The following is a 22,122-nucleotide window of genomic DNA, read 5'->3' on the forward strand; positions in this document are numbered from 1 at the left end:
TCAACCTGTGCATCAGGCAGAAACTCCTCACCCTCGGCTTCAAGGCTCTCCATCACCTCGCCCCCTCCTACCTCACCTCTCTTCTCTCCTTCTACAGCCCAGCCCACACCCTCCACTCCTCTGCCGCTATTCTCCTCACCGTGCCTCGTTCTTGCCTGTTCCGCCATCAACCCCCTTCCCACATCATCCCCCTGGCCTGGAATGCCCTCCCTCCCCACATCTGCCAAGCTTGCTCTCTTCCTCTCCCCCTCCTCCCCCCTCCATCCCCCCCGCCTTACCTCCTTCCCTTCCCCACAGCACCTGTATATATGTATATATGCTTGTACGTATTTATTACTCTATTCATTTATTTTACTTGTACATATCTATTCTATTTATTTTATTTTGTTAATATGTTTTGTTTTGCTCTCTGTCTCCCCCTTCTAGACTGTGAGCCCACTGTTGGGTAGGGACCGTCTCTGTGTGTTGCCAACTTGTACTTCCCAAGCGCTTAGTACAGTGCTCTGCACACAGTAAGCGCTCAATAAATATGATTGATTGATTGATTGGTCCAGCATGGGTTACTATGCCTTTTTTTTTTCCTTCTGAGTTGCTCAGTTTGGCTCCCATCCAGCCTGCCCATGCCATTCGTTTCAGCTAGCCCCAGATCCTCCGTGTGCTCCCGGGGTACCCATTGAAGGCCACCAACAGTGTCACAGCCCCACATCTGGTCTCCCAGTGGCGGCACGCGGGGGTCCCAATCGATCATTCAGTGAATGGCATTTATTGAGTGCTTACTGTGTGCAGAGAGCTTGGGGGAGTACAGTATAACAGAGTTGGCCGACAGGTTCCCTCCCTCCGTTTCTAGTGTTTCTTTTGGTGTATTTTGTCATGTCTGTTATCCGTTCTCTTGGGTCGTGTGGTGTTTTTCCCACCTGCCCTCCCCTTTCCCACCTCCCCTGTTAGTCAGCCTCTGGGGAGCGGGAACGAGGTCTTCATCTTCCTTTGTCACCTTCCCACACTTCCCTAGTACAGTGCTCCGACTCAGTAGACACTCTTGATGGTAACAATGCTGAAAAATAACAGCCTGTTCCATTTTGTGGATAGCCTCTCATACAATTTGCCACAGGAAGGAATGTATGATTTCAGGTCTCCCCCTCCTGACTGTAGGCTCCTTGTGGGCGGGCACTATGTCCCCCCCCCATTTTGTTGTATTATATCACCCAGTCAATGGATGGTATTTATTGTACTCTCCCAAAGGCTTGTATATAATAATAATAATGGCATTTGTTAGGCACTTACTATGTGCCAGTCACTGTTCTATATATCTGCATGTAGCTGTTATCTATTTATTTAAATTAATGTCTGTCTACCCTTCTAGACTGTGAGCTTGTTGTGGGCAGGAATGTGTCTGCTGTTAATCATGCTCTCCCAGGCGCTTAGTACAGTGCTTTGCACATAGTAAGCACTCAGTAAATGCAATCGAATGAATGAATGAAAGGCTTAATACGGTGTTCAACACAAAGTGTTCAATAAATACCATTGGCTTCACTCCCTCCTAAGGGTGGGGTGGGGCCGGCAGAAGTGTCAGTAGTTTGGGCTTTTTTGTCTGTTTTAATGTGGTAACGCGACTCAGCCATGGCCTTTTACTTTGGCCTTAGTCAAATTCCTCAAAGACCCGGACATTAAGGATTTCGAACTGGTGTCGATCGAGATCCTCTTTAGCTCCAGAAATAAGAGATGGAGGAAACCTATTTGGGGGACCCTTGGTTTTGAGGTCAAGCCCGCAGACTGCGAACATGCTGCCGTTAGAGAGTTTGGGGTCCAGAGTCACGTTTCACCCTTGTGTTGATTTACAGCTTTTAGGGAAATGCTGCTTCCATTCCGATTGGGGTTTACTTCAAAGACCTAAGCTGTTGTTGGCATTACTGTACAACGTTCCAGTGTGAATTCATCTCTCTTCTTTTTCCTCCCCTTCCTCCCCCCAAATTAGAGAATTCTGGGAAATAGTCCATTCATTTACAGATGAGCAGAAAAGACTCTTCTTGCAGTTTACAACAGGCACAGACAGAGCACCCGTGGGAGGCCTGGGAAAATTAAAGATGATCATAGCCAAAAACGGCCCGGACACAGAGAGGTAAATATGCAACCAAACGCACAGTTGCGGTAGGGACTGTGTCATTTCAAAGATAGGCGCCTTCCATGAGGGCCTTGCAGACAGGAAGCCTTGGAGCGGGCTGGTCTGCCCCGTCCCCCACCGCAGAAAAGTGAAACAGGGCGGAGGAGGTTGCCTTACCCTCCAATTTTGTGAAATAATAATAATAATAATAATAATAATAATAAGACCCCCCAGTCCCTGCTCCAGCCACGGCTCGAGCCAGTCAGCCTTGCTTCCCCGTTGTTGGAATTTTTGCCGGGTCTTGATGTAAAGCATCCAATTGAAATCGATTTGTTCCGTTGAAGAACGAAAAGGTGAACCGCTCTTTTGCCCTTCTACATTTTAGTACATCACAGGATGTAATTTCAAAGCTTGATCAGAGCCTGCCTGGGAAGAAAAATCAGGGTGGTCTGGAGGATAGAGTGCATTCTTGGCTGAATCACTTTGCTTCTTGACCTCAGTTTCCTCATCTGTAAAATGGGGATTAAATACTTGTCCTCTCTCCCCTTAGCCTGGGACCTCCGCGAGGGAGAGGGACTGTGTCTCATTGTATCTATTCCAGCGCTTAGCACAGTGGTTGGCCCACAGGAACCCCTCAGCAAATATCGAGATAATTTTCACCACCCGGAATGAACGTGTGCCCTGCTGTTTTGATATAATGAGGCGCTTTCCTTGCAAACGAGTCTTCAGAAATAGAGAAAATAGGAATTTCCTAGGCAGCGATCTCCAGGGTTGGCTGTGATATATTTTTTTCTCCCCCCAGGACAGAGCACTTCTGATGAGTTTAGTTTTTGGCCTGATTTTTGTCTCCCCTTTTCCTCTCCAGGTTACCCACATCTCACACTTGCTTTAATGTCCTTTTGCTTCCGGAATACTCAAGCAAAGAGAAACTGAAAGAGAGATTGTTGAAGGCCATCACATACGCCAAAGGATTTGGCATGCTGTAAAGAAAACTGAATAAAGTGTAACCAAGGGGTAAAATTGGGTGGCGGTGCTGATGTCCCCGAACCAGACGGCTGTAAGGTAGCAAGCTGCCCGAGCCTCCCTCCCTTCTCTCTGGAGACCCCCGGGGCTGGAACAGCAGACACCAGCTGCTCATATGAACAAATTCTTTATTTTTTTTTTGCCCCTCCTTTTGCGTGAAAGCGTTATCTATCCTTTCACTTGTATGTACAGAGAGGTTTTCCTGAATATTTATTTTGAGGGTTAAATCACTTTTGCCTGTGTTTATTACTGCTTGAAGTTGAGCCTTTTGGAGTATTTAAAGAAAACAGAAATACCAACCAAACTGTACTCTCCCCGGGAAAACTACCGCCATCGTTTGTAGACCGTGTAACCTTCAAGTATGTGCTTCCCCCCCCTCGCCCCCGCCCCGGTCCTTATATCTAATCGAATCGGGAACTGTACTTTTTGGAACAGTTTGCTTTGAAAACTTGAAGTCTTGGAAACAGTGTGATGCCGTTAACTGCTGTTCAAGCCCCCAAAGAGCTTCTGTGCAAAATCTTGAGAATCAATAAAATGGAAGGGAGATCGCCGAATGTAAAGTGCAGCCCTGAGAACTTTACTTTTAGTCACAGCACAATGAATTAAACAAAACGAAACTCATTTCCTGGTATGTGGTCTTCACGTGTTTCGGGATGATGCGTTTCATTGGCCAGTCTTGTTTCTAGCCAATCGGGGTGGGGGCTGGGTGGGGGTCGGGATTTTTAGTTCTTCCAAAGCCTGGGTTTGGCAGGGGATGGGGACCAAAAGGCCGGTTCGGGGTTTCGGTTTGGAAAGTATATTTCGGCCTCATTGTGTCGAGGCTGGTGGGTGTCTTATGAAAGCTAGAATGTCGCCGCTTTGTGGAAACAAAGTGTGAGGAAGTGCACTTAAATGGAAATTCATTCTTAATCGCCTTTCACGTCGATTCTACCCAGACGGTCCCAAGTCTTCTCTGCGTGCTGTCAAAACTGTTTGTCTGTGAATGGCTGGTGTTTTTATCGAGACATGTGGCTGGCAGCGCAGGTTAAGCGGATAGGATAGCTTCGCCATCGACTTGCGTTTCATTTCACGACAGATCGACCTGGAAATTCGTGACACTGTTCATCTGGAGTCCTGCCAATACTGTCCCTCCCCAACTGCTCAATCTTCTTTTTCAAAGGAAATACCAAAGTGACTAGCCGACAACACAGAAAAGGCCCTTTGGGTTTCCAGTTCTGATGCTCTCACAAGTAACTAGTTTCCCTTTCTTAGCCTCCTGTGTCTGTACTGTTCCTTTTCCTGTTGCAATTTAAAATAAAGGGATTCTGTATTTTTTAACTACAGGGACATAATCGGTCAAATCTGTTTCCTTCAAGTGATAAGTCGTGGCCCAAGCTGGGCGTGGGTCTTTTGGCTTGCAACTAACTGTTCCAGACTAAATCATCTGGAATTGGGGGCCGGGGGGCTGGGCGTGCATATCATTGAGAATCCCTGCTAGCAAAAATGCCAAACCAGCGTGTCTTTGGGATCATTTTGATAAATTATTTCTAGGATGAGAAACAGAGAATTGTCATGTAACTATAACGATGAATAAAACAGATGTTTTTCACCATGATTCAAGCAGAAAAGCAGGTGGTCGTCTCCTTGCCATGAACCTCGTACTTTTGATGAAGGTATGTTTACAACTCGCTGGAGAATGTTAGAGCGGGTTTCGTTGGTTCTTCACAAAGTCCTGCCGACCGGATCCTTCTCCTTCAGGATGGCAGGCAGAAGCCACGACGGGAAGAACAGGAGAAACCTCAGTGGCTCCCAGACCCTTTACATGGTACGTGGATGATGCACCTCGTAGCTGCTTTCCCCCCAGTTGCGTATCGGCTCCGCAGGATCAAAATCCTGCCATTCGAGCAGGTTTTTTCTGCGATCGGGTGCCGGACCCATGTCAGTAATGTAGGTCACCCGTAAGCACTGTTTTCCATTTAACAGTTCAACTCAAAGCCGGGAGCGGGTTTGATGCCACGTCGGGGCTGATTTTCCTCCTGCCTCTTTCCTCTTCTCCGTCTGTACTAGCCACTTCCCCAGCTGGGGAAGGAGGAGGGCTAGGTCAGGACCTGTGGACTCTGTTCCGCCGTCGAGAGGAAAGGTTCAGTTGGGATAGATCCAGGGTTGGTGATCTGCAGGGAATCATCTCTGGTCAAGACCCCCAAGTCCCCGGGCTTTGTCAGGCCTGATGACCGGCGACTGTTCTAAGCACTGGGGAGGCCTTGATGTGCTCCCTTTGTTCCTCCCCTTCTTCCCTACAGCACTTATGTACATAGCTCTAGTTTATTTATTTTAATGTCAGTCTCCCTCCAATTCAGCAATCTCAAATATCTTCTGAATTTCTACTGCCTTTGCTTTCCAAAGTCTTCCCAATAGCATAAGTGTCACTTGGAGGGAAAGTGACACTGAGACTGAGTTTCAAATTTAGCCACTTCCCCATTCAAGGCGTGCCAGGAAAAAATGAAAACCACAATTGGCCCATAATTTTTCAAATGTCTTCAGCTTTATGAGTGTTCATTATAAAAATGATTAATGGGCTGTTTTAGTAAAGGGAACCAGAGGTTTTGTTGTTTGCCATGAGTAACCCCGGGGCAGGAATCACTCATTCATGAAATGTTTAAGTGAGTAAAACAGCATTTTCCAGAGGAAAAAATAAGTTCATGGAGTTAGAGTGGCACTTCATGCCTACAAGAAATTAATATCCTGGGGGGCGGGTGGGAAATGGTCCATAGTTTTTTTTTTTTTAACTGAACCTTTCCCCCCCTTTTTGTTCGGCAACCAGACACAGGCTGCTTGCATCAGCCACATTAATCTGGGTGTCCGGCCGAGGGCCCAGACCATCCCGTAGTTTTGGTATCTCCCGCCTCCATGAGTTGCTCACTTGGGCAGTGGTTAGCTCAGAGCTACAGGCCCACTTTGGGGAAGAACAGCCCCTCTTTCGAACTGGTCCAGCCCCAAACTGTCCCAAGTGGAGCCCACAGAGGATAAATTGGCCCCAAGCCCATGGTAGCAGTGGTGGAGGGAAGACTAGGGGGATTTACTGAGCATTTACTCTGTGCAGAGGACTATACCAGGGACCTCCAGCGGAGGGATGGAGTCTTTGGAGGTGGTGGGGAGAGAAGGCTCCATGGCAACAAGCTCTTTTGGGCCACAGGAAGAGGCTGATCTCAGAGCCAAACTGGTAGATGGCAAGGGTTTGGACCCCAGTGGCTGGATTAAAAGAGAGGCTGGATGTGGAGGGGGAATGACACAGAGACGTTAAAGGTCGCACAAACATCGTGAGCTTTTATGACCAGGAGGACAGGCTGGGGGAGGGAGAATGGAGCAGATTGGGGGAAACCGTTGACTGAGATGGGAAAGGTAGAAGGAATTGTACTTTCTAAGCGTTTAGTACAGTGCTGTGCACACAGTAAGTGCTCGATAAATACAATTGAATGAGTGGGATGCACATTTGCAGATGCCCTGGAATTGGGTGGAAGTGCAACTTGAAAAGCAAGTTAGGTGGAGAGGAGTGGGGGGGAGGGGAGTCACACGCTGGACTGTGATTTGGTAGGTGGTGGCTGGGCATTCCTGGGCATTTTGGGGGTCGGGGGATGGTGAAAGGGTCAAACAGGTATTTGGGGAGCGGAGAGATGGGCGAAGGTGGAATGAACTGAATGGAACACCAGAGGGTTAGAGCTGGGAAGCAGTGAGCCACCTTGTGTGTGTGTCAGGGTGGGGCGATGGTGGGGGAGACTGTTTTCACAGCAATGGAGAACCATTCATTCACATTTATTGAGCGCTTGCTGGGTGCAAAGCACTGTACTAAGCGCTTGAGAGCGTAAGATACAACAAAACACAGACACATTCCCACCCCACAACGAGCTCACGGTGTAGAGGGGGAGACAGGCATTAATGTAAATAAATGAATAAATATAGCATCGTCACAGCAACTGTGCTGTTGAAGTGCCTACCATGTGCTGAGCACTGGACTAAGCCCTGGGGTAGCTACAAGATAAACAGGCCAGGCACAGCCCCCGTGCCCTGCTCTGCCATTTGTCAGCTGTGTGACCTTGGGCAAGCCACTTAAATTCTCTGTGCCTCAGTTCCCTCATCTGTAAAATGGGGATGAAGACTGTGAGCCCCACATGGGACCTGATCACCTTGTATCCTCCCCAGCGCTTAGAACAGTGCTTTGCACATAGTAAGTGCTTAACAAATACCATCATTATTATTATTAAGTGGGGCTCAGTCTAAAGGAGAAGGAGAACAGGTATTTCATCCCCGTGTTACAGATGAGAAAACTGAGGCACAGAGAAGTTAAGAAAGCCGGGACAGAGAAGCGAGTGGAGAGGAGGCGATGGGGAGAACGTGCTTGGGGGTGGCGGGGGGGGGCTCCCAGAGGTGATGACCCCCAGACCAGGGCACCCAGAGCAGAGAAAGTACCTAAAATGGTCCTTATTTCTTCACTTAATAGCCAGGGAAGAAGCCCGGTTCCCAGCCTCCAGCCGGCTCTCAGCTCTAGCTGTGGTGAGGGGCTTCCATATCCCCCGGCTCCTTCGGAGGGTGACGTTTGGCTTCTAGGGCATTGGGCGGTGGAGCAGATGGGAGCATCGCCAGTGGTGGGATGGGGAGGTCCTGCTTGGCCTCCTCTCCCGGGGGGCAGTGGGAAATGCACTCCAGCTAGGTGAGCTGAGACGGAATCCTCCTCCACTGTGGAGTTTTTTGGCCCTGGCCCTGGCGGTAGGCTCCTAGCCTATCGTCCCAGCCACAGGAGGAAGGGAGGAAGGGGAATTAATAATAATAATAATAATAATAATAATAGTATTAAGTGCTCACTATGTGTCAGGCACTGTAATAAGCGCTGGGGTGGATATAAGCAAATGGAGTTGGACACAGTCCGTGTCCCATGTGGGGCTCATGGTCTTCATCCCCATTTTCCAGATGAGCTAACTGAGGCCCAGAGAAGTGAAGTGACTTGCCCAACTTCACACAGCGGACAAGCGGGGGAGCCCGGATTAGAACCCATGGCCTTCTGACTCCCAGGCCCGGGCTCTAACCACTATGCCACGCCGAGTTAGTTCTCCAACCAGGGTCTTGCTCCCCTGAAGCCAGGACGGGCCCCACGGCCACAGGACACATGCCACGGAAACCCGACCCAGCCAAAATGGATGCTTCCAGACTCCTGGCTTCCCAGCTCCCAGCTTTCTGCAGTGCTCACAAAGGTGGAGGGCGAGCCCAGGGTGGTGCACAGAAAGGGGGTGAGGCTCCGGGGATGTAGCCAGCCCAGGAGTGGGCCCCCAGAGAAGTAGCGTGGTGTAGTGGGTAGAACACAAGCCTGCCGGTCATGAAGTCGTGGGTTCTAATCCCAGCTCTGCCACTTGCCTGCTGAGTGGCCTTGGGCAAACCACTTCACTTCTCTGGGCCTCAGTTACCTCATCTGGAAAATGGGGATGAAGACTGTGAGCCCCATGTGAGATAGGGATTGTGTCCAACTTGATTTACTTGCTCTCTTAGTAGTAATAATAATAATAAAAATGACATTTTATTAAGCGCTTACTATGTGCAAAGCACTGTTCTAAGCTCTGGGGGGGTTACAAGGTGATCAGGTTGTCCCACAGGGGACTCACAGTATTAATCCCCATTTTACAGATGAGGTAACTGAGGCACAGAGAAGTGAAGTGACTTGCCCAAAGTCACACAGCTGACAATTGGTGGAGCCAATTGGCACGTGGCATGCCTGGCACGTAGTAAGTGCTTAACAGATACCATTATCATTATCGTTATTATTCACAGGCCCCGCTGCCCCCAACCAAGGGGAGGGGAGACGGCGGAGAGCGTCAAGGGTGCCGAGGAGCGGGACCTGGCTGCCGGCCGATGGACGCGGCTCTTCCCATTGCCCCATCCCAGGGGAGAGTCCAGCCTGCATTCCCAAAGTCCCCCACCACAGAGGAGTCCCCCGGAGGCTCCGGGACTGCTCACTGGTCCAGAGCCGGGGCCCCCTGGGCCACAGCGGGGGAGGAGGGGTCCGGCGGGCCTTCTCCGGCCACCAGGAGGTCCCCGCTGCCCTGCTTCCCGGCCGGGACCTCCAGCCTACTGAGCCTCCGCTTCACCTCAAGCTGGCTGGCGCCGAACTCGGCCAGCAGCCTGGCGAAGCGCGTCTGCAGGACGTCCAGGGCGGCCTCCAGCCGGTCTACCCTCTCTTCCAGGTCCCGGGGGCCGGGCCCGGCGCCGGCCACCTCCTCATCAAGCAGGTGGTCCTTCAGCAGGATCTGCCGCCCCTTCTCTTCCAGGGCCTTCTTGGCCTCGGGGTACTCGGCCAGCGCCTCCAGCAGATCACCCTTGGACAGGCAGAAGAGGTCCGAGTAGCCGATGCTGCGGATGTTGGCCGTGCGGCGGTTCCCGGCCCGGCTGCCCTCGATGTCGAGGATGCTGATCTCCCCGAAGTAGCCGCCGTCTCCCAGGACGACGAACTGGGTCACGCCGTCCTCAGCCACCACGGCCAGCTTGCCCTCCTTGATGATGTACATCTCGCGCCCGACATCCCCCTTCTTGCAGATGTAGTCCCCGGGGCCGAAGACGGCGGGCCTGAGCTTGAGCACAAGTTCCACGAGCAGCCCTGCCTCGCAGTCCTGGAAGATGCGCACCTTCTTCAGCGTGTCCAGGTGGACGTTGATGGCGATCTCGGCCCGGAGCTTGTCGGGGAGGTTCTTCAGGACCTCCTTCTCATCCACCGTCTTCTCGTTGGTCCTCAGGTAGTCGAACCACTTGACGACACGGGCCTCCAGGTCTCCGGTCACCTTCCGGAAGTGCATGTACCGCTTGACGGCATCCACCTTGGCCCGGAAGGCGGCCCCGGAGGCGTTCACGTTGGAGATCGTGGAGCCCACGTTGCCCACGATGGTGGCGAAGATCAGCACCCCCACCAGGAAGTCGGCCACCACGAAGAGGAACTCTTCGTCGCGGACCGGGGGCGGGGTCTCCCCGATGGTAGTCAGGGTCAGGGTGGACCAGTAGAGGCTGTAGATGTACTTCCTGGACAGGCGCCCGTACTCAGGGACGGACACATTGGGGTACACCCACGAGTCGGTCCCAAAGCCGATGAGCTTGGAGATGGCGAAGTAGATGCAGGCGTTCCAGTGGACGATGATGAGGATGTAGAGCACGAGGATGCCGATGCGGAAGGCATTGGGGTAATCGGTCCTGGTCTCGGTGCGGTCGAAGAACTCGAACAGCCGGGCCGCCTTGAGCAGCCGGTTGAAGCGCAGCTCCGGGAAGTTCATCCCCAGCCAGACGTAGGCCAGGTCCGTGGGGAGCAGCGACAGCACGTCCAGCTTGAACTGCCGGCTCCCCGTGTAACGCCGCCTCAGCCTCTTGGGGTCTCGGACCAACAGTCCCTGTTCCAGGAAGCCTGCCCGGCGAGGACGGGGGGGAGGGAGGAGGGCAAGAAGGAGGAAGAAGAGGAGGGTGAAGAGGAGCACGGTGAGGAGATGGAGGAGGAGGAGGAGGAGGGAAAAAAGGAAAAAAGGATGAGGATGGCAAGATGGAGGAGGAGGAGGGCAAAAAGGAAGAAGAGGGTGAAGAGGAGGAAGAGGGTGAAAAGGAGGAAGAGGAGGATGGTGAGATGGAGGAGAGGGAGGAGGTGGGGACAGAAGAGGAGAGAGACAAAGGGGAGGACAATGTCCTGTCAATCAGGGATGTGCAAGGAAGAACCAATCTCCAACTGGCCTTCTTGGACCGACGGTTACCCAAAGTCTAGAAGCTGTGCCCCAAGGGGCCCCAAGGTCTTCCGGCCAGGACGCTGAGACCGAAGATCCCCGTGACTCCAGCCAGCTTCTGGGGGTGTGGGGTTCGGCCGAAAGTGCCCGCTGCTGTGGGAACAGAGGTTCTCACCCTCTTCCATCCCCTCTGCCAACCCCAGACCGAAGCTGGAAGGTGTTCCAGGTGGGGAAGCAGAGGTCACTGGGCCAGCTGCTCTCCAGGATCCCATACCCCTCTGCGGGTGATGACCCCGGGTATCACTGGCTGCCTGCTGGGAAGGAGACCCAAATCTAGGAACCCTTTGGGCTTTTGTCCCAAACCCTAGCAAGGCCGGCTGGTCTTCTAAGTGAAACGGCAAGAGTATCCCACCTTTGGACTCTGGAGTGCCCGGACCCCCATCATCCCACATGCCCTTGTGGTACCGCAATCCTGGCTCCAGGAAACGTGAGATTCTGGACAAGCAGAGCAGAAATTCCATTCCAGCCAGGAACCCGTCCGCCCCGAACCCGGAGAAGCCTCACCCGTCCTGGCCCGGATGAAGAAGTCACAGATATAAATGGCGTCGGCCGCATAATCCAGGATCAGCCACATCATCAGGTGGTCGGTTTGAAGTTCGTCAAAGCAGGATCTAGACGAGCACAACCCCAGGTGAGTCATGCTCGGGCCAAGGGTGGACGGGATGTACTGGGGCCAGGTGTTCTCGGGTTATTGCTTAAGCACTGAGAAGCGGTGTGGATAGGACGCAGACTCGGGAGTCAGAGGACCTGAGTTCTGATACCTGTGTGTCCTGGGGTAAATCACTTCACTTCTCTGGGTCTCAATTCCCTCATCTGTAAAATGGGAGTTCAATACCACTTAGACCCTGAGCCCTGTGTGGGGCCTGACTAACTTGTATCTACCCCGGTGCTTAGTACCATGTTTGGCACAGAGTAAGCACTTAACAAACATCGCACGTATTATGAACACTGGCCGGGCAAAATCGAAGCATGCCACTTTCTGGATCTTCATTAATAATGATAACAGTGACATGGTATTTGTTAAGCACTGTTAATCGCTGTGGCAGATATAAGTTGTTTAGATAAGACGTAGTCCCCATCCCACATGGGGCTCGCAGTCTACAGGGGAGGGAGAGCAGGCATTTCATCCCCATTTTACAGATGGGGAAACTGAAGAACAGAGAAGTGGCTGAGGAACCCAGTTGTCCTGGCTCCCTCACCCCTGCCCTTTCCGCTGGGCCGCTCCGCTTCTCTCCGAGTAACTGGCCTGTGGACTGCTTTACCCATGACCTGAGCCCACCAGGTGAGTTTAGACGCCCCGGGCGAAGCCACACATCCAAAGCCGCATCCTCAGCTTCCATCTTCCCTGACCACAAAGCCTCCACTGTGTCTGAGCGAAGCAAGCGTAATAACTATGGCCTTCCCTCCGGCCCCCGGAGGCCCCTGTTCTCAGCATGCTCTGCGACCGCCACATTGGCTCCCCTCCACCCCATCGGGGTGCATCTCTAACCACAACCACAGCCCCCTGCTGATTGTGGTTTTTATTTTGCATCCTTGGGTTTTCTATCCCTTCAATGTTTTATCGTTCCATCACTCCAGATGTGACTGTCTCCAGGCCCCTCTCCCCTACTTAGACTCTTAGGTTGTGAGTCTCCTGAGAGACAGGGACTGTGGCTAATTCCTAACTGCGTATTACTGCGTATTCTTTCCCAAGGCTTAGTACATTGCCCTGCATGCGGTAAGCACTTAATAAATACTACCACACTTACCAACACTCATTCAAATGGGCTTCCCCGGGACCCGTTGTTTCATTCTCTGGAACCCAAACTCCTACCCCAGGGAGGACTTAGATTCACACTGAAGCAGCATGGCTCAGTGGAAAGAGCCCAGGCTTTGGAGTCAGAGGTCATGGGTTCAAATCCCAGCTCCGCCACTTAGCTTTGTGACTTTGGGCAAGTCACTTAACTTCTCTGTGCCTCATCTGGATAATGGGGATAAGTTTGTGAGCCCCACATGGGACAACTTGATTACCTTGTATCTAACCCAGCGCTTAGAACAGTGCTTTGCACATAGTAAGTGCTTAATAAATTACATTATTATCATTATTATTATTATTCCAAGTCCATTCCTATAGTGCACTGTGGTGGATGTCCGAGGAGGTGACAGCACTGTCCTGCCCTGCTGTGATCCACTGGGACGAGACATAATAATTATGGTATTTGTTAAGCGCTTACTATGTTCCAGGCAGTATTCTAAACGCCCGCGTCCCTTTCTTTCTTCCTCTTCAATGTTCATTTTTAGCCGAGAGTATTGAGCCTCTGGCCCAAAGAGGCCGAACTGAATCAGTCGATTAGTGCTATTTATTGAGCGCTTGCTATACACAGAGCACTGTACTAAGTGCTTGGGAGAGTACAATTGAGTTGGTAGACGAGAATCCTGCCCTCAAGGAGTTTTCAATCTAGTTAGGGAGACAGACACTAAAATTACTTACAGAACAGAGTATAAGGATATGGGCATAAGTGCTGTGGGGGTGGGGGACTATCAGAGTGCTTAAAGAGAAGCAGCGTGGCTCAGTGGAAAGAGCCCGGGCTTGGGAGTCAGAGGTCGTGGGTTCTAATCCCAGCTCTGCCACTTGTCGGCTGTGTGACTTTGGGCATGTCACTTCACTTCTCTGGGCCTCAGTGACCTCATCTGTAAAATGGGGATTAAGACCGAGCCCCACCTGATCACCTTGTATCCCTCCAGTGCTTAGAACAGTGCTTGGCACATAGTAAGCACTTAAACACCATCATCATTATTATTAAAGGGTACAGACCCAAGCGCATACGTGACACAGAAGGCCTCTAATCAATTCTCTTCTTAACGCTCATCCTCATGTCTCTCCCACTTCAACCCAGCCCTCACATTCAAACCTACTTAGTGCCTCGCTCTCGCTTCATCTGCTGCCTACCCTTTGCTAATGCCCTCCCTCCCGCCAGCTACGCTTTCCTGTGATTTATTTTACCAGTCAGGTCTCTCTTGCTAGACTTTAAGCTCCTTAAGGGCAGGAATCATGTCTAGCCGCTGTATTGTATTCTCGAAAGCTCATAGTACGGTGGTCTGTGTTCATTCAGTCGCTTTTATTGAGTGCTTACTGTGTGCAGAGCACTGTACTAAGTACTCGGGAAGTATAATTCAGCAACAAATAGAGACAACGGCTCACAGTCTAGAAGGGGGGGAGACAGACATCAAAACAAGTAAACAGGCATCAGTAGCATTATAAATAGAATTATAGATATATGCACATCATTAATAAAAAGTAAATAGAATTATGAGTATTTACATATATACACAAGTGCTGTTGGGGCGGGGAGGAGGGTAGAGCAAAGGGAGCGAGTTGAGGTGATGGGGAGGGGAGGGGAGGGGAAGCAGAGGAAAGGGGGGGGCTTAGTCTGGGAAGACCTCCTGGAGAAGGTGAGCTGTCAGTAGGGCTTTGAAGGGGAGGGAAGTGTGCTAGTTTGGCGATTTGAGGAGGGAGGGCATTTCAGGCCAGAGGTAGGCCAGGGGTCGACAGCGGGACAGGCGAGAATGAGGTGCAGTGAGGAGGTTGGCAGCAGAGAAGCGGAGGCTGCAGGCTGGACTGTGGAAGGAGAAAAGGGGCAAGGGGAGGGAGAGCTTTGAAGCCAATAGTGAGGAGTTTTTGCTTGCCAAAGTAAGGCAGTACTCCAATGCTAAGAATCAGGGTGCGGGTCAGACCTTGTCAGTCCAGGCCCAGGCCTGGGCCTTCCGGAAGGGATGAGTCCTTACCTGCACACCAGCAAGCCCCAGTTATAGAAGACTGGGGTGGCGATGACCATCAGCCATCTGTAATACAGGTTGCTGGATGGGTCGATCACAAAGATTTCTTTCTTCTTTCTGGAAAGCGAATGAGATTTCCTACACGCTGGCCCCCCCAAGTCGTTTCAGCCAGAGGTCCCGGCTGACCAACCGTTCCCGCCATCATCCCCCACCAGCTGGGGAGCCTAGACTCTCTAAGAGGAGGGGGTGGGTGAAAGGGTGGGTATTGCCCACCTGCCCCTCAGGGGAGCTTGTCCAGGCTCCTCCTGTTGGGTCGCAGTCCAAGGACAGTTTTCAGTGGCCATGGGCTGTGCCCTCCAGCGGGGCACCGAGCCGTCAAGATTCCCCCAAACAAGGCCCAGAGGCCTGACGGGTGGTTTCATCTTCCTTACCAGCCCCCGGGGCCACTGGCCCTGTAGTATGTGCCCTCTGGAGACATTGGACACTGGGGCCCTCTGGGTATGCTAGAGTCAGACCTCTTCCTCACTCTTTGCTATGGCCATTAGGACCCCAGCGACCTCAGTGCCAGCTTCCCTGGAAAGGCAGGCATCTACATTCCTGACCCGTCACCCACAGCCCACGCTCTGCAGGTCTCCTGGATGGCAGAGTTAGAAGGTGGCAGCTTCTTCGAGCTCCCTTCTCTGAACTGGGCAGAGAGCGCACCTCATCTTCTCCAACTGGTGCCAAGGGAGGAGGGCAGAATCACGCCATCTCGGCATATCCCGCCTGCTCTCCTGGTTTCAGGTACTGATTCACACACCCCCAGCAGGGAATAGATTCCCCCTGCAGCAGGCTGGGTTTAGGATGGTGGCGGGGGAAGAAAATGAGTTGAGACAGGGAAGACCCCATCCCGGGCAGTTCCTCCCTGGGGCCTTCCTAACCGGGGTCCCGATGACCGGACCCTCTACCTGGAAAGCCAGAATGGACAGGAGCCTGGTTACACAGTACACCTGCCAGCACTTACTACTCCTGTTTCTTTTCCTCTGTCTTCTTCTCCTGCTCCTTTTTGCTGCGGGATACATGGGGGACATTTAGCAGCTTTAGATCCCTGTGACACGACTCCAGGGACCAGAGCGGGGAGGGGTGGGTTAGGGGAAAGGGAGGAGGGAGTTTGGAGGTTGGACTAGCCAGGTGGAGCGGAGAAGTTTCAGGACATCCTGGTTGGGCCCTAGCATCAACAGATTGACCGATGGGATGGGGCAGGGCAGGCGGCCAGGCCAGCCTCACCTCCGATCATGCTCAGCGTTTAACCCGGTAAGCCTAAGGAGCCCAAGAGTTCAGACTTTAACCTACCCCCTAAGGCAGCCTAACCAGCATCATTTAGTGGCTAGAGCCCTGGCCTGGAACTCAGGAGGACCTGGGTTCTAATCCCAACTCCGCCACTTGTCTGCTGTGTGACCTTGGGCAAGTCACCTCCCTTCTCTGAGCCTCAGTGACCTCATCTGGAAAATGGGGATTTAGACGGTGAACCCTATATGGGACAGGGCCTGTGTCCAACCTGATTAACATGTATCCACCTCAGTGCTTAGAACAGTGCTTGACACGTAGTAAGCACTTAAGTAGTATTATTATTAAGGAGCAGAAGGCTCCTTAAGAGAAGCAGCATAGCTCAGTGGAAAGAGTGTGGGCTTGGGAGTCAGAGGTTATGGGTTCTAATCCCAACTCCACCACTTATCAGCTGTGTGACTTTGGGTAAGTCACTTAACTGCTCTGTGCCTCAGTTACCTCATCTGGAAAATGGGGATTAAGACTTTGAGCCCCATGTGGGACAACCTGATTACCTTGTGTCTCCTCCAGCACTTAACTAATACCAAAATTATTAATTATTATTATTATTATTGTCACCTGCTCAAGTAGAAGCTATGCAGCCACAAGAGGACATGTGAGACTGCAGGTGTAATGAGTCAGTCGTATTTACTGAGCACTTACTGTGTGCAAAGCACTGTGTTAAGCGCTTGGGAGAGTACAATATAACAATAAACGGACACATTCCCTGCCTTCAGTGAGCTTACAGTCTAGAGGGGGAGACAAGACAATGGTATAAATGAATAAATTACAAATATGTACGCGAGTACTGTGCGGGGAAGGGCTGGCATCCAAGTCACCTCCTTAGAAGTGGGAGCTGAAATCGTGGGAGCCGATTAATCCCCAGGGACCCTGCAAGCTCCTCGTGGGCAGGGAATATGCCTACCAACTCTTCTGACCTGTGTTCTCCCAAACGTCTAGTTCAGTGCTCGGCCTGTAGCGAGCGCCTAACAAATAACCACTGATTTGTTAGCTGAGATGAGGATAAAGTGAGGAGAGTTGGGAACCCAGAAAAGGCCTTTATTATGGTATTTGTTAGGTGCTTATTATGTGCCATTCATTCAATCGTATTTATTGAGCGCTTACTGTGTGCAGACCAAGCAGCATGGCTCAGTGGAAAGAGCACGGGCTTGGGAGTCAGAGGTCATGGGTTTGAATCCTGGCTCCACCACTTGTCAGCTGTGTGACCTTGGGCAAGCCACTTAACTTCTCTGGGCATCAGTTACCTCATCTGTAAAATGGGGATTAAGACTGGGAGCCCCAGGTGGGACAACCTATCACCTTGTATCCCCCCCAGTGCTTAGAACAGTGCTTCGCACATAGTAAGCACTTAACAAATATTATCATGACACCTTACTAAGGACTGGGGCAGATACAAGCTAATCAGGTTGGACATAGTCCATGTCCCACATAAGATTCACAGCCTAAATCCTCATTTTACAGATGAGGTAACTGAGGCACAGAGGAGTGAAGTGACTTGCCCAAGGTCACACAGCAGATGTGTTGGAGGCAGAATTAGAACCCAAGTCCTTCTGACTCCCAGGCCAGGGCTCTATCCACTAGGCAGCTGAGTGGTCAAGGAGGATTAGGATTGAGATGGTTGGATTTTCCAAGGAGGAGGTCCTTGGTGATCTTGGAGAGGGGGGATGGTAGGGGCCAAAACCAGGCCAAAGAGGGTCAAGAAGGGAGCTGGAGTAGAGGAAGTGGAGGTCACAGATTTGGCTAGGCAGCTGTAGCGAGAGGGAGCAGTGAGACGGAGGATTTACTAAGTGCCTTTGAGACTTCTTGAGTGTGCTCGACTTGGGAGCTCACAGGTTTGGGAGTCACAGGTCGTGGGTTCTAATTCCAGCTCCACCACTTATCAGCTGTGTCACTTTAGGCAAGTCATTTAACTTCTCTGTGCCTCAGTACTTCATCTGTAAAATGGGGATTAAGACTGTGAGCCCCACTTGGAACAACCTGATCACCTTGTATCTATCCTAGCGTTTAGAACAGTGCTTGGCACATAGTAAGCGCTTAACAAATACTATTATTATTATTATTATTATTATTATTATCTCCCATCCTGGGCCCTGGGGACCAAGCAAGAAAGTCACTTGGACGTGTCCATCCACTCAGAAAGAGGTGGATTGTGGGAGCAGTTCATTCATTCATTTAATCGTATTTATTGAGTGCTTACCGGGTGCAGAGCACTGTACTAAGCACTTGGGAGTGTACAATATGACAGTAAACACACACATTCCCTGCCCACAACGAGCTTACAGCCTAGAGGGGGAGACAGATAACAAAATAAGTTATGGATATGGGCAAATATGAAACTTTGTGGCAAATATGCAGTCCCTCCCAACCTGCCACTGGTGTCCCCGACTGAGCCGATGGGATGAGAGGGTGAAGGGACTCCCTTGAAGCAGGTGGCAGCCCCAGGAGATGGGGAGGAGCAGAGGTGGGTCTGCTGGACCTTGAGGAGTCAGAGGGGTGCTAGAGGAGGGGCAGGTATGGCGATCAGACTGCTCTAAGCGGGCACGGAGGTACTTACTCTTCGTTGGCATTGTGGCAGTTGTTGACATTATATGTGGCCAGAGGCCAGGGGCTGCTAGGGAGGAAACAGAGCAGAGAACCAGTTGGGGCTTTATAAACCTCCCACTCCTTTGCTTTCCACCTCCTGTTTGCCACTTGGGAGCGGTTTAGCCCTGCCCCTTTCCTCCTGCCTGAGGGAGCCTCGTTGGAGTGCGGGGGCGGTGGGGTGGGGTGTAGAGAGAAGGACAGGGAGAGAAAGGGAGAGAATGAATGCAAGTTGGGGTGGGCATAAGTGAATGTGAATGAATGTGTGTAATAATAATAATGGCATTTATTGAGCGCTTACTACGTACAAAGCACTGTTCTAAGCACAGGGGAGGTTACAAAGTGGTCAGTTTTTCCCACGGGGGGCTCACAGTCTTCATCCTCATTTTACAGGTGAGGTAACTGAGGCCCAGAGAAGTGAAGTGACTTGCCCACCACTGATCAGTCACACCACTGATAAGTGGCGGAGCCGGGATTTCAACCCATGACCTTTGACTCCAAAGCCCGGGCTCTTTCAACTGAGCCACGCTGCTTCTTTAGGTGTAGGTGAATTTGAGTGGAAGTGTATTAGAGTGTGGGAGAGCATTTGTGCGTGAATTTGTGAGCATGTGAATGTGTTAGAGGGCAGGAATGTATGCGTATCCTGAGCACAGCTGTACGTGGTAGTGTGTATCAGTATAGGGAAGCAGCGTGGCTCAGTGGAAAGAGCCCGGGCTTTGGAGTCAGAGGTCATGGGTTCAAATCCCAGCTCCACCAATTGTCAGCTGTGTGACCTTGGGCAAGTCATTTAACTTCTCTGGGCCTCAGTTACCTCATCTGTAAAATGGGGATTAAGACTGTGAGCCCCCCTGGGGGACAACCTGATCACCTTGTGCTTTGCATATAGTAAGCGCTTAATAAATGCCATTATTATGATGATTATTATTCAATTCAATCGTATTTGAGTGCTTACTGTGTGCAAAGCACTGGACTAAGTGTATGAGCATCAATCAACCAATCACATGTGTGTATGAGTGTGTACCTGTGTGTGTGTGGTTATTTCAGTCCTCGAGGACCAGTGCCTGCCCAGTGTGATGGCCACATCTAGGTGGGGCCAGGGTCGGGGCTGGGAGGCTGGGCATTCGGGGGAGCGAGGGCCCAGGGGGCAAACTTGTGGGGTGATTCGCCCCCCAGCCAGTTCTGGTTGGCTCTGGAGTTGTAAAGCTGCAGTCCCGGGGGAGAAAAAGGAACTAAAACATACCTAGGGGACCCTCATAGTCCCTGACAAAAATAATTGGGGTATTTGTTAAGGGCTTACCATGTGCCAAGCACTGAGTTACAGTCCTTGTCCCACACGTGGTTTACAGTCTAAGCAGGAGGGAGGATAGGTATTTTAGCCCCGTTTTTCAGATGAGGGAACTGAGAGACAGCTGTCAAATGACTTGGCCAGGGTCACACAGCAGGCAAGAGCTGGAACCCGAACTCAGGATCCCTGACTCCCAGACCCATGCTCTTTCCACTTGGCCATGCTGCTTCCCTCTAGACTAGAGAAGCGGCGTGGCTCAGATTAGATCAGAACCCACATCCTCTGGCTCCCAAGCCCTGGCTCTTTCCACTAAGCCACACTGCTGCAAGGGTGGGAGATCTGAGGGGGTCACAGGGAGGGGGTGCAGAGGCCAGGAACCCGGAGGGGGAATTCAGGGACGAGGTGGGGAGTAGGGGGAATGGTGAGGGAAGGGACCTGGGCTCCCGGACCCCCCACAGCGAGCCTCTTACCTCCACTGGCCAACGGGCTGGTGGCCGCCATCTCGCCCGGGCTCTTCCCTCGGCTCTGCCCCGCGAAAATGCTCCAGGAAGGAATCCAGGCTCCGTGCCGGAGGAGGAAGAGGCAGGCACCTGGCCAGCCAGGCCCGGAGCCAGGCCCAGGAGGGTAAACCCCACCTGCCACCCAGGAAGGAGCAGATTCAGTGCGTGCCCACTTCCCCAAGAGGCCCCGGCGGTAGTCCTGGGCCAGCCCAGGATAGACCAGGGATGAGCCCAAGATGGGCCAGGGACGGGGAGCCAGGTGGCCTGGGACAGGCCATGGGTAGGCCAGAGATAAGCCCAGGGACAAGCTCAGGAGGGGCCAGAGAGAGGCCAGGGAGAACCCACACAATCCTTCCTGCCCCCAAGGCTGGAGGCCCCAGCATGGCCCTTTCCCCGGGCAGTGGAGGTGGGTTCAGGCAGCAAACAAGCAGATTAGAACCCAGGTGTCTGACTCTTAGGCCCAGGCTCTTTCTGCTAGGCCTTGTTGCCGACCTCCCCCCTTCCTCCCTACCTCCCCGCCCCCCACCCCCTGGACAAGCCAGCTAGGCTCTGGTGGTTTGCCCAGCTGGTACCTGGTTGGAGTCCTGGCAGAGTGGGGGTCTCGAGGGGACTCAGATGGGCCCCGCGGCTCAGCGACGATCACCTGCCGAAGGGCCGGCGATGAGTCCTGGCCCACAGAAGGGGTCCTGTGGAGACAGCTGGCCATCAGGGACCATAGGCCATCCATTCTGGGAGCCCCCTCCCTGGATGGACCGCTCAAGGGAAGGGCTCAGGCCCCAGCAGCGGGGCAGAGGGAGAGAGGGAAGTGGGCAGAGTTGGAGGGAGAGGGAGAGACGGAGGGAGAGAGGAAGGGAGGAAGAGAGGGAGAGTAAAGGGAGGGAGGAAGGAAGGGAGAAAGGAAAAGAGGGAGGAGGACTGGAAGGGAGAGAGGGAGGAAGGGAAGAAGGAAAGGAGGGAGAGGGAGGGAGTGATAGAGGAAGAGGAGGGAGGGAGGGAGGAGGGAAGAAGAGGGGAAGGAGGAAGAGAGGAAGGGAGGGGGAGAGAGGAAGAGAGGGGGAGAGAGGAAGGGAGAAAGGAATGGAAGGAGTGACAGAGGGAGGGAGGGAGGGAGGGAGAGCTGTTTCCCTCTCCAGTTTCCAATGGACCTCCCACTGCCCAACTCAACTCTGCAGCAGCTCCGAGCCAAAAAGCCAGGTAGGGTGGCTACCGGTTCCGCCCTGCCCTGCCCTGCCCTTCTGCTCTACATCCTCATCTACTCCTCTCCGTCCTCCATCCTCATTCTGTCCCCAGCCCTGCTCCATCCCGACCTGCCTACCTACCCACCCTGCTCTGCTCCCCTCCATCCTCACCCTCACCTTTCCCTCATTTCTGCCACACCCCTCCAGCCTTATCAACCCTTCCATCCCCGCTTCTGGGGCCCGGGATTTGGTTCCCTGGAGAAGTTGCTACAGGGAGAGGGTGAGACCATCCCAAGCAATTCATGCCAGGATTTGCTGCCATGGGTCGTTAGACACTTATGATGTGCCAGGCACTGTTCTGAGCACTGGGGTGGATACAAGCAAATCGGATTGGACACAGTCCCTGTCCCACATGGGCTCACAGACTTAATCCCCATTTTACAGATGAGGAAACTGAGGCCCAGAGAAGTGAAGTGACTTGCCCAAGATCACACAGCAGACAAGTGGAAGAGCCGGGATTAGAACCCAGGTCCTCTGACTCCCAGGCTCCTGCTCTTTCCACTAGGCCACGCCATTCCCCCTACTCTATTAACTGTTGGGG

General features: G+C 52.4%; 2 protein-coding genes across 4 annotated transcripts in view; one reads left to right on the top strand and one right to left on the bottom strand.

Moving 5' to 3' along the window:
* UBE3A (ubiquitin protein ligase E3A) overlaps nt 1-3,742 on the top strand; it is a 62,734-nt gene extending 58,992 nt beyond the window's left edge. For all 3 annotated transcript variants that reach the window (XM_038760271.1, XM_038760270.1, XM_038760272.1), the window contains 2 exons: nt 1,973-2,116; nt 2,964-3,742. In XM_038760271.1, the coding sequence (XP_038616199.1) occupies nt 1,973-2,116; nt 2,964-3,084 (265 nt within the window). In that variant the 3' untranslated portion in view covers nt 3,085-3,742. The remainder of the gene's footprint in view (nt 1-1,972; nt 2,117-2,963) is intronic.
* Nucleotides 3,743-9,096: 5,354 nt separating this feature from the next.
* Nucleotides 9,097-21,709, bottom strand: CNGA3 (cyclic nucleotide gated channel subunit alpha 3). The gene is made up of 10 exons (XM_038760119.1): nt 21,699-21,709; nt 20,916-21,029; nt 20,314-20,478; nt 18,533-18,589; nt 16,537-16,551; nt 15,919-15,951; nt 15,659-15,700; nt 14,662-14,769; nt 11,401-11,507; nt 9,097-10,529 (listed from the first exon to the last, which is right to left on the bottom strand). The coding sequence occupies exons 1-10, from the start codon at nt 21,707-21,709 to the stop codon at nt 9,097-9,099; spliced, it is 2,085 nt and encodes a 694-aa protein (XP_038616047.1).
* Between the last annotated feature and the right edge of the window lie 413 nt (nt 21,710-22,122).

This window comes from Tachyglossus aculeatus, chromosome 18 (assembly GCF_015852505.1).
Source record: "Tachyglossus aculeatus isolate mTacAcu1 chromosome 18, mTacAcu1.pri, whole genome shotgun sequence".
In the NCBI taxonomy this organism is placed as follows: Eukaryota; Metazoa; Chordata; class Mammalia; order Monotremata; family Tachyglossidae; genus Tachyglossus; species Tachyglossus aculeatus.

What these genes read in the sequence shown, in the direction of transcription:
- CNGA3 (XM_038760119.1), bottom strand. An exon ending in ACAGAGGAAAAGAAACAGGA is followed by an intron (nt 14,770 to 15,658) that starts GTAGTAAGTGCT and finishes TTCGCTTTCCAG; the next exon opens with AAAGAAGAAAGAAATCTTTG. An exon ending in CTTCATCCGGGCCAGGACGG is followed by an intron (nt 10,530 to 11,400) that starts GTGAGGCTTCTC and finishes CTCGCCGGGCAG; the next exon opens with GCTTCCTGGAACAGGGACTG.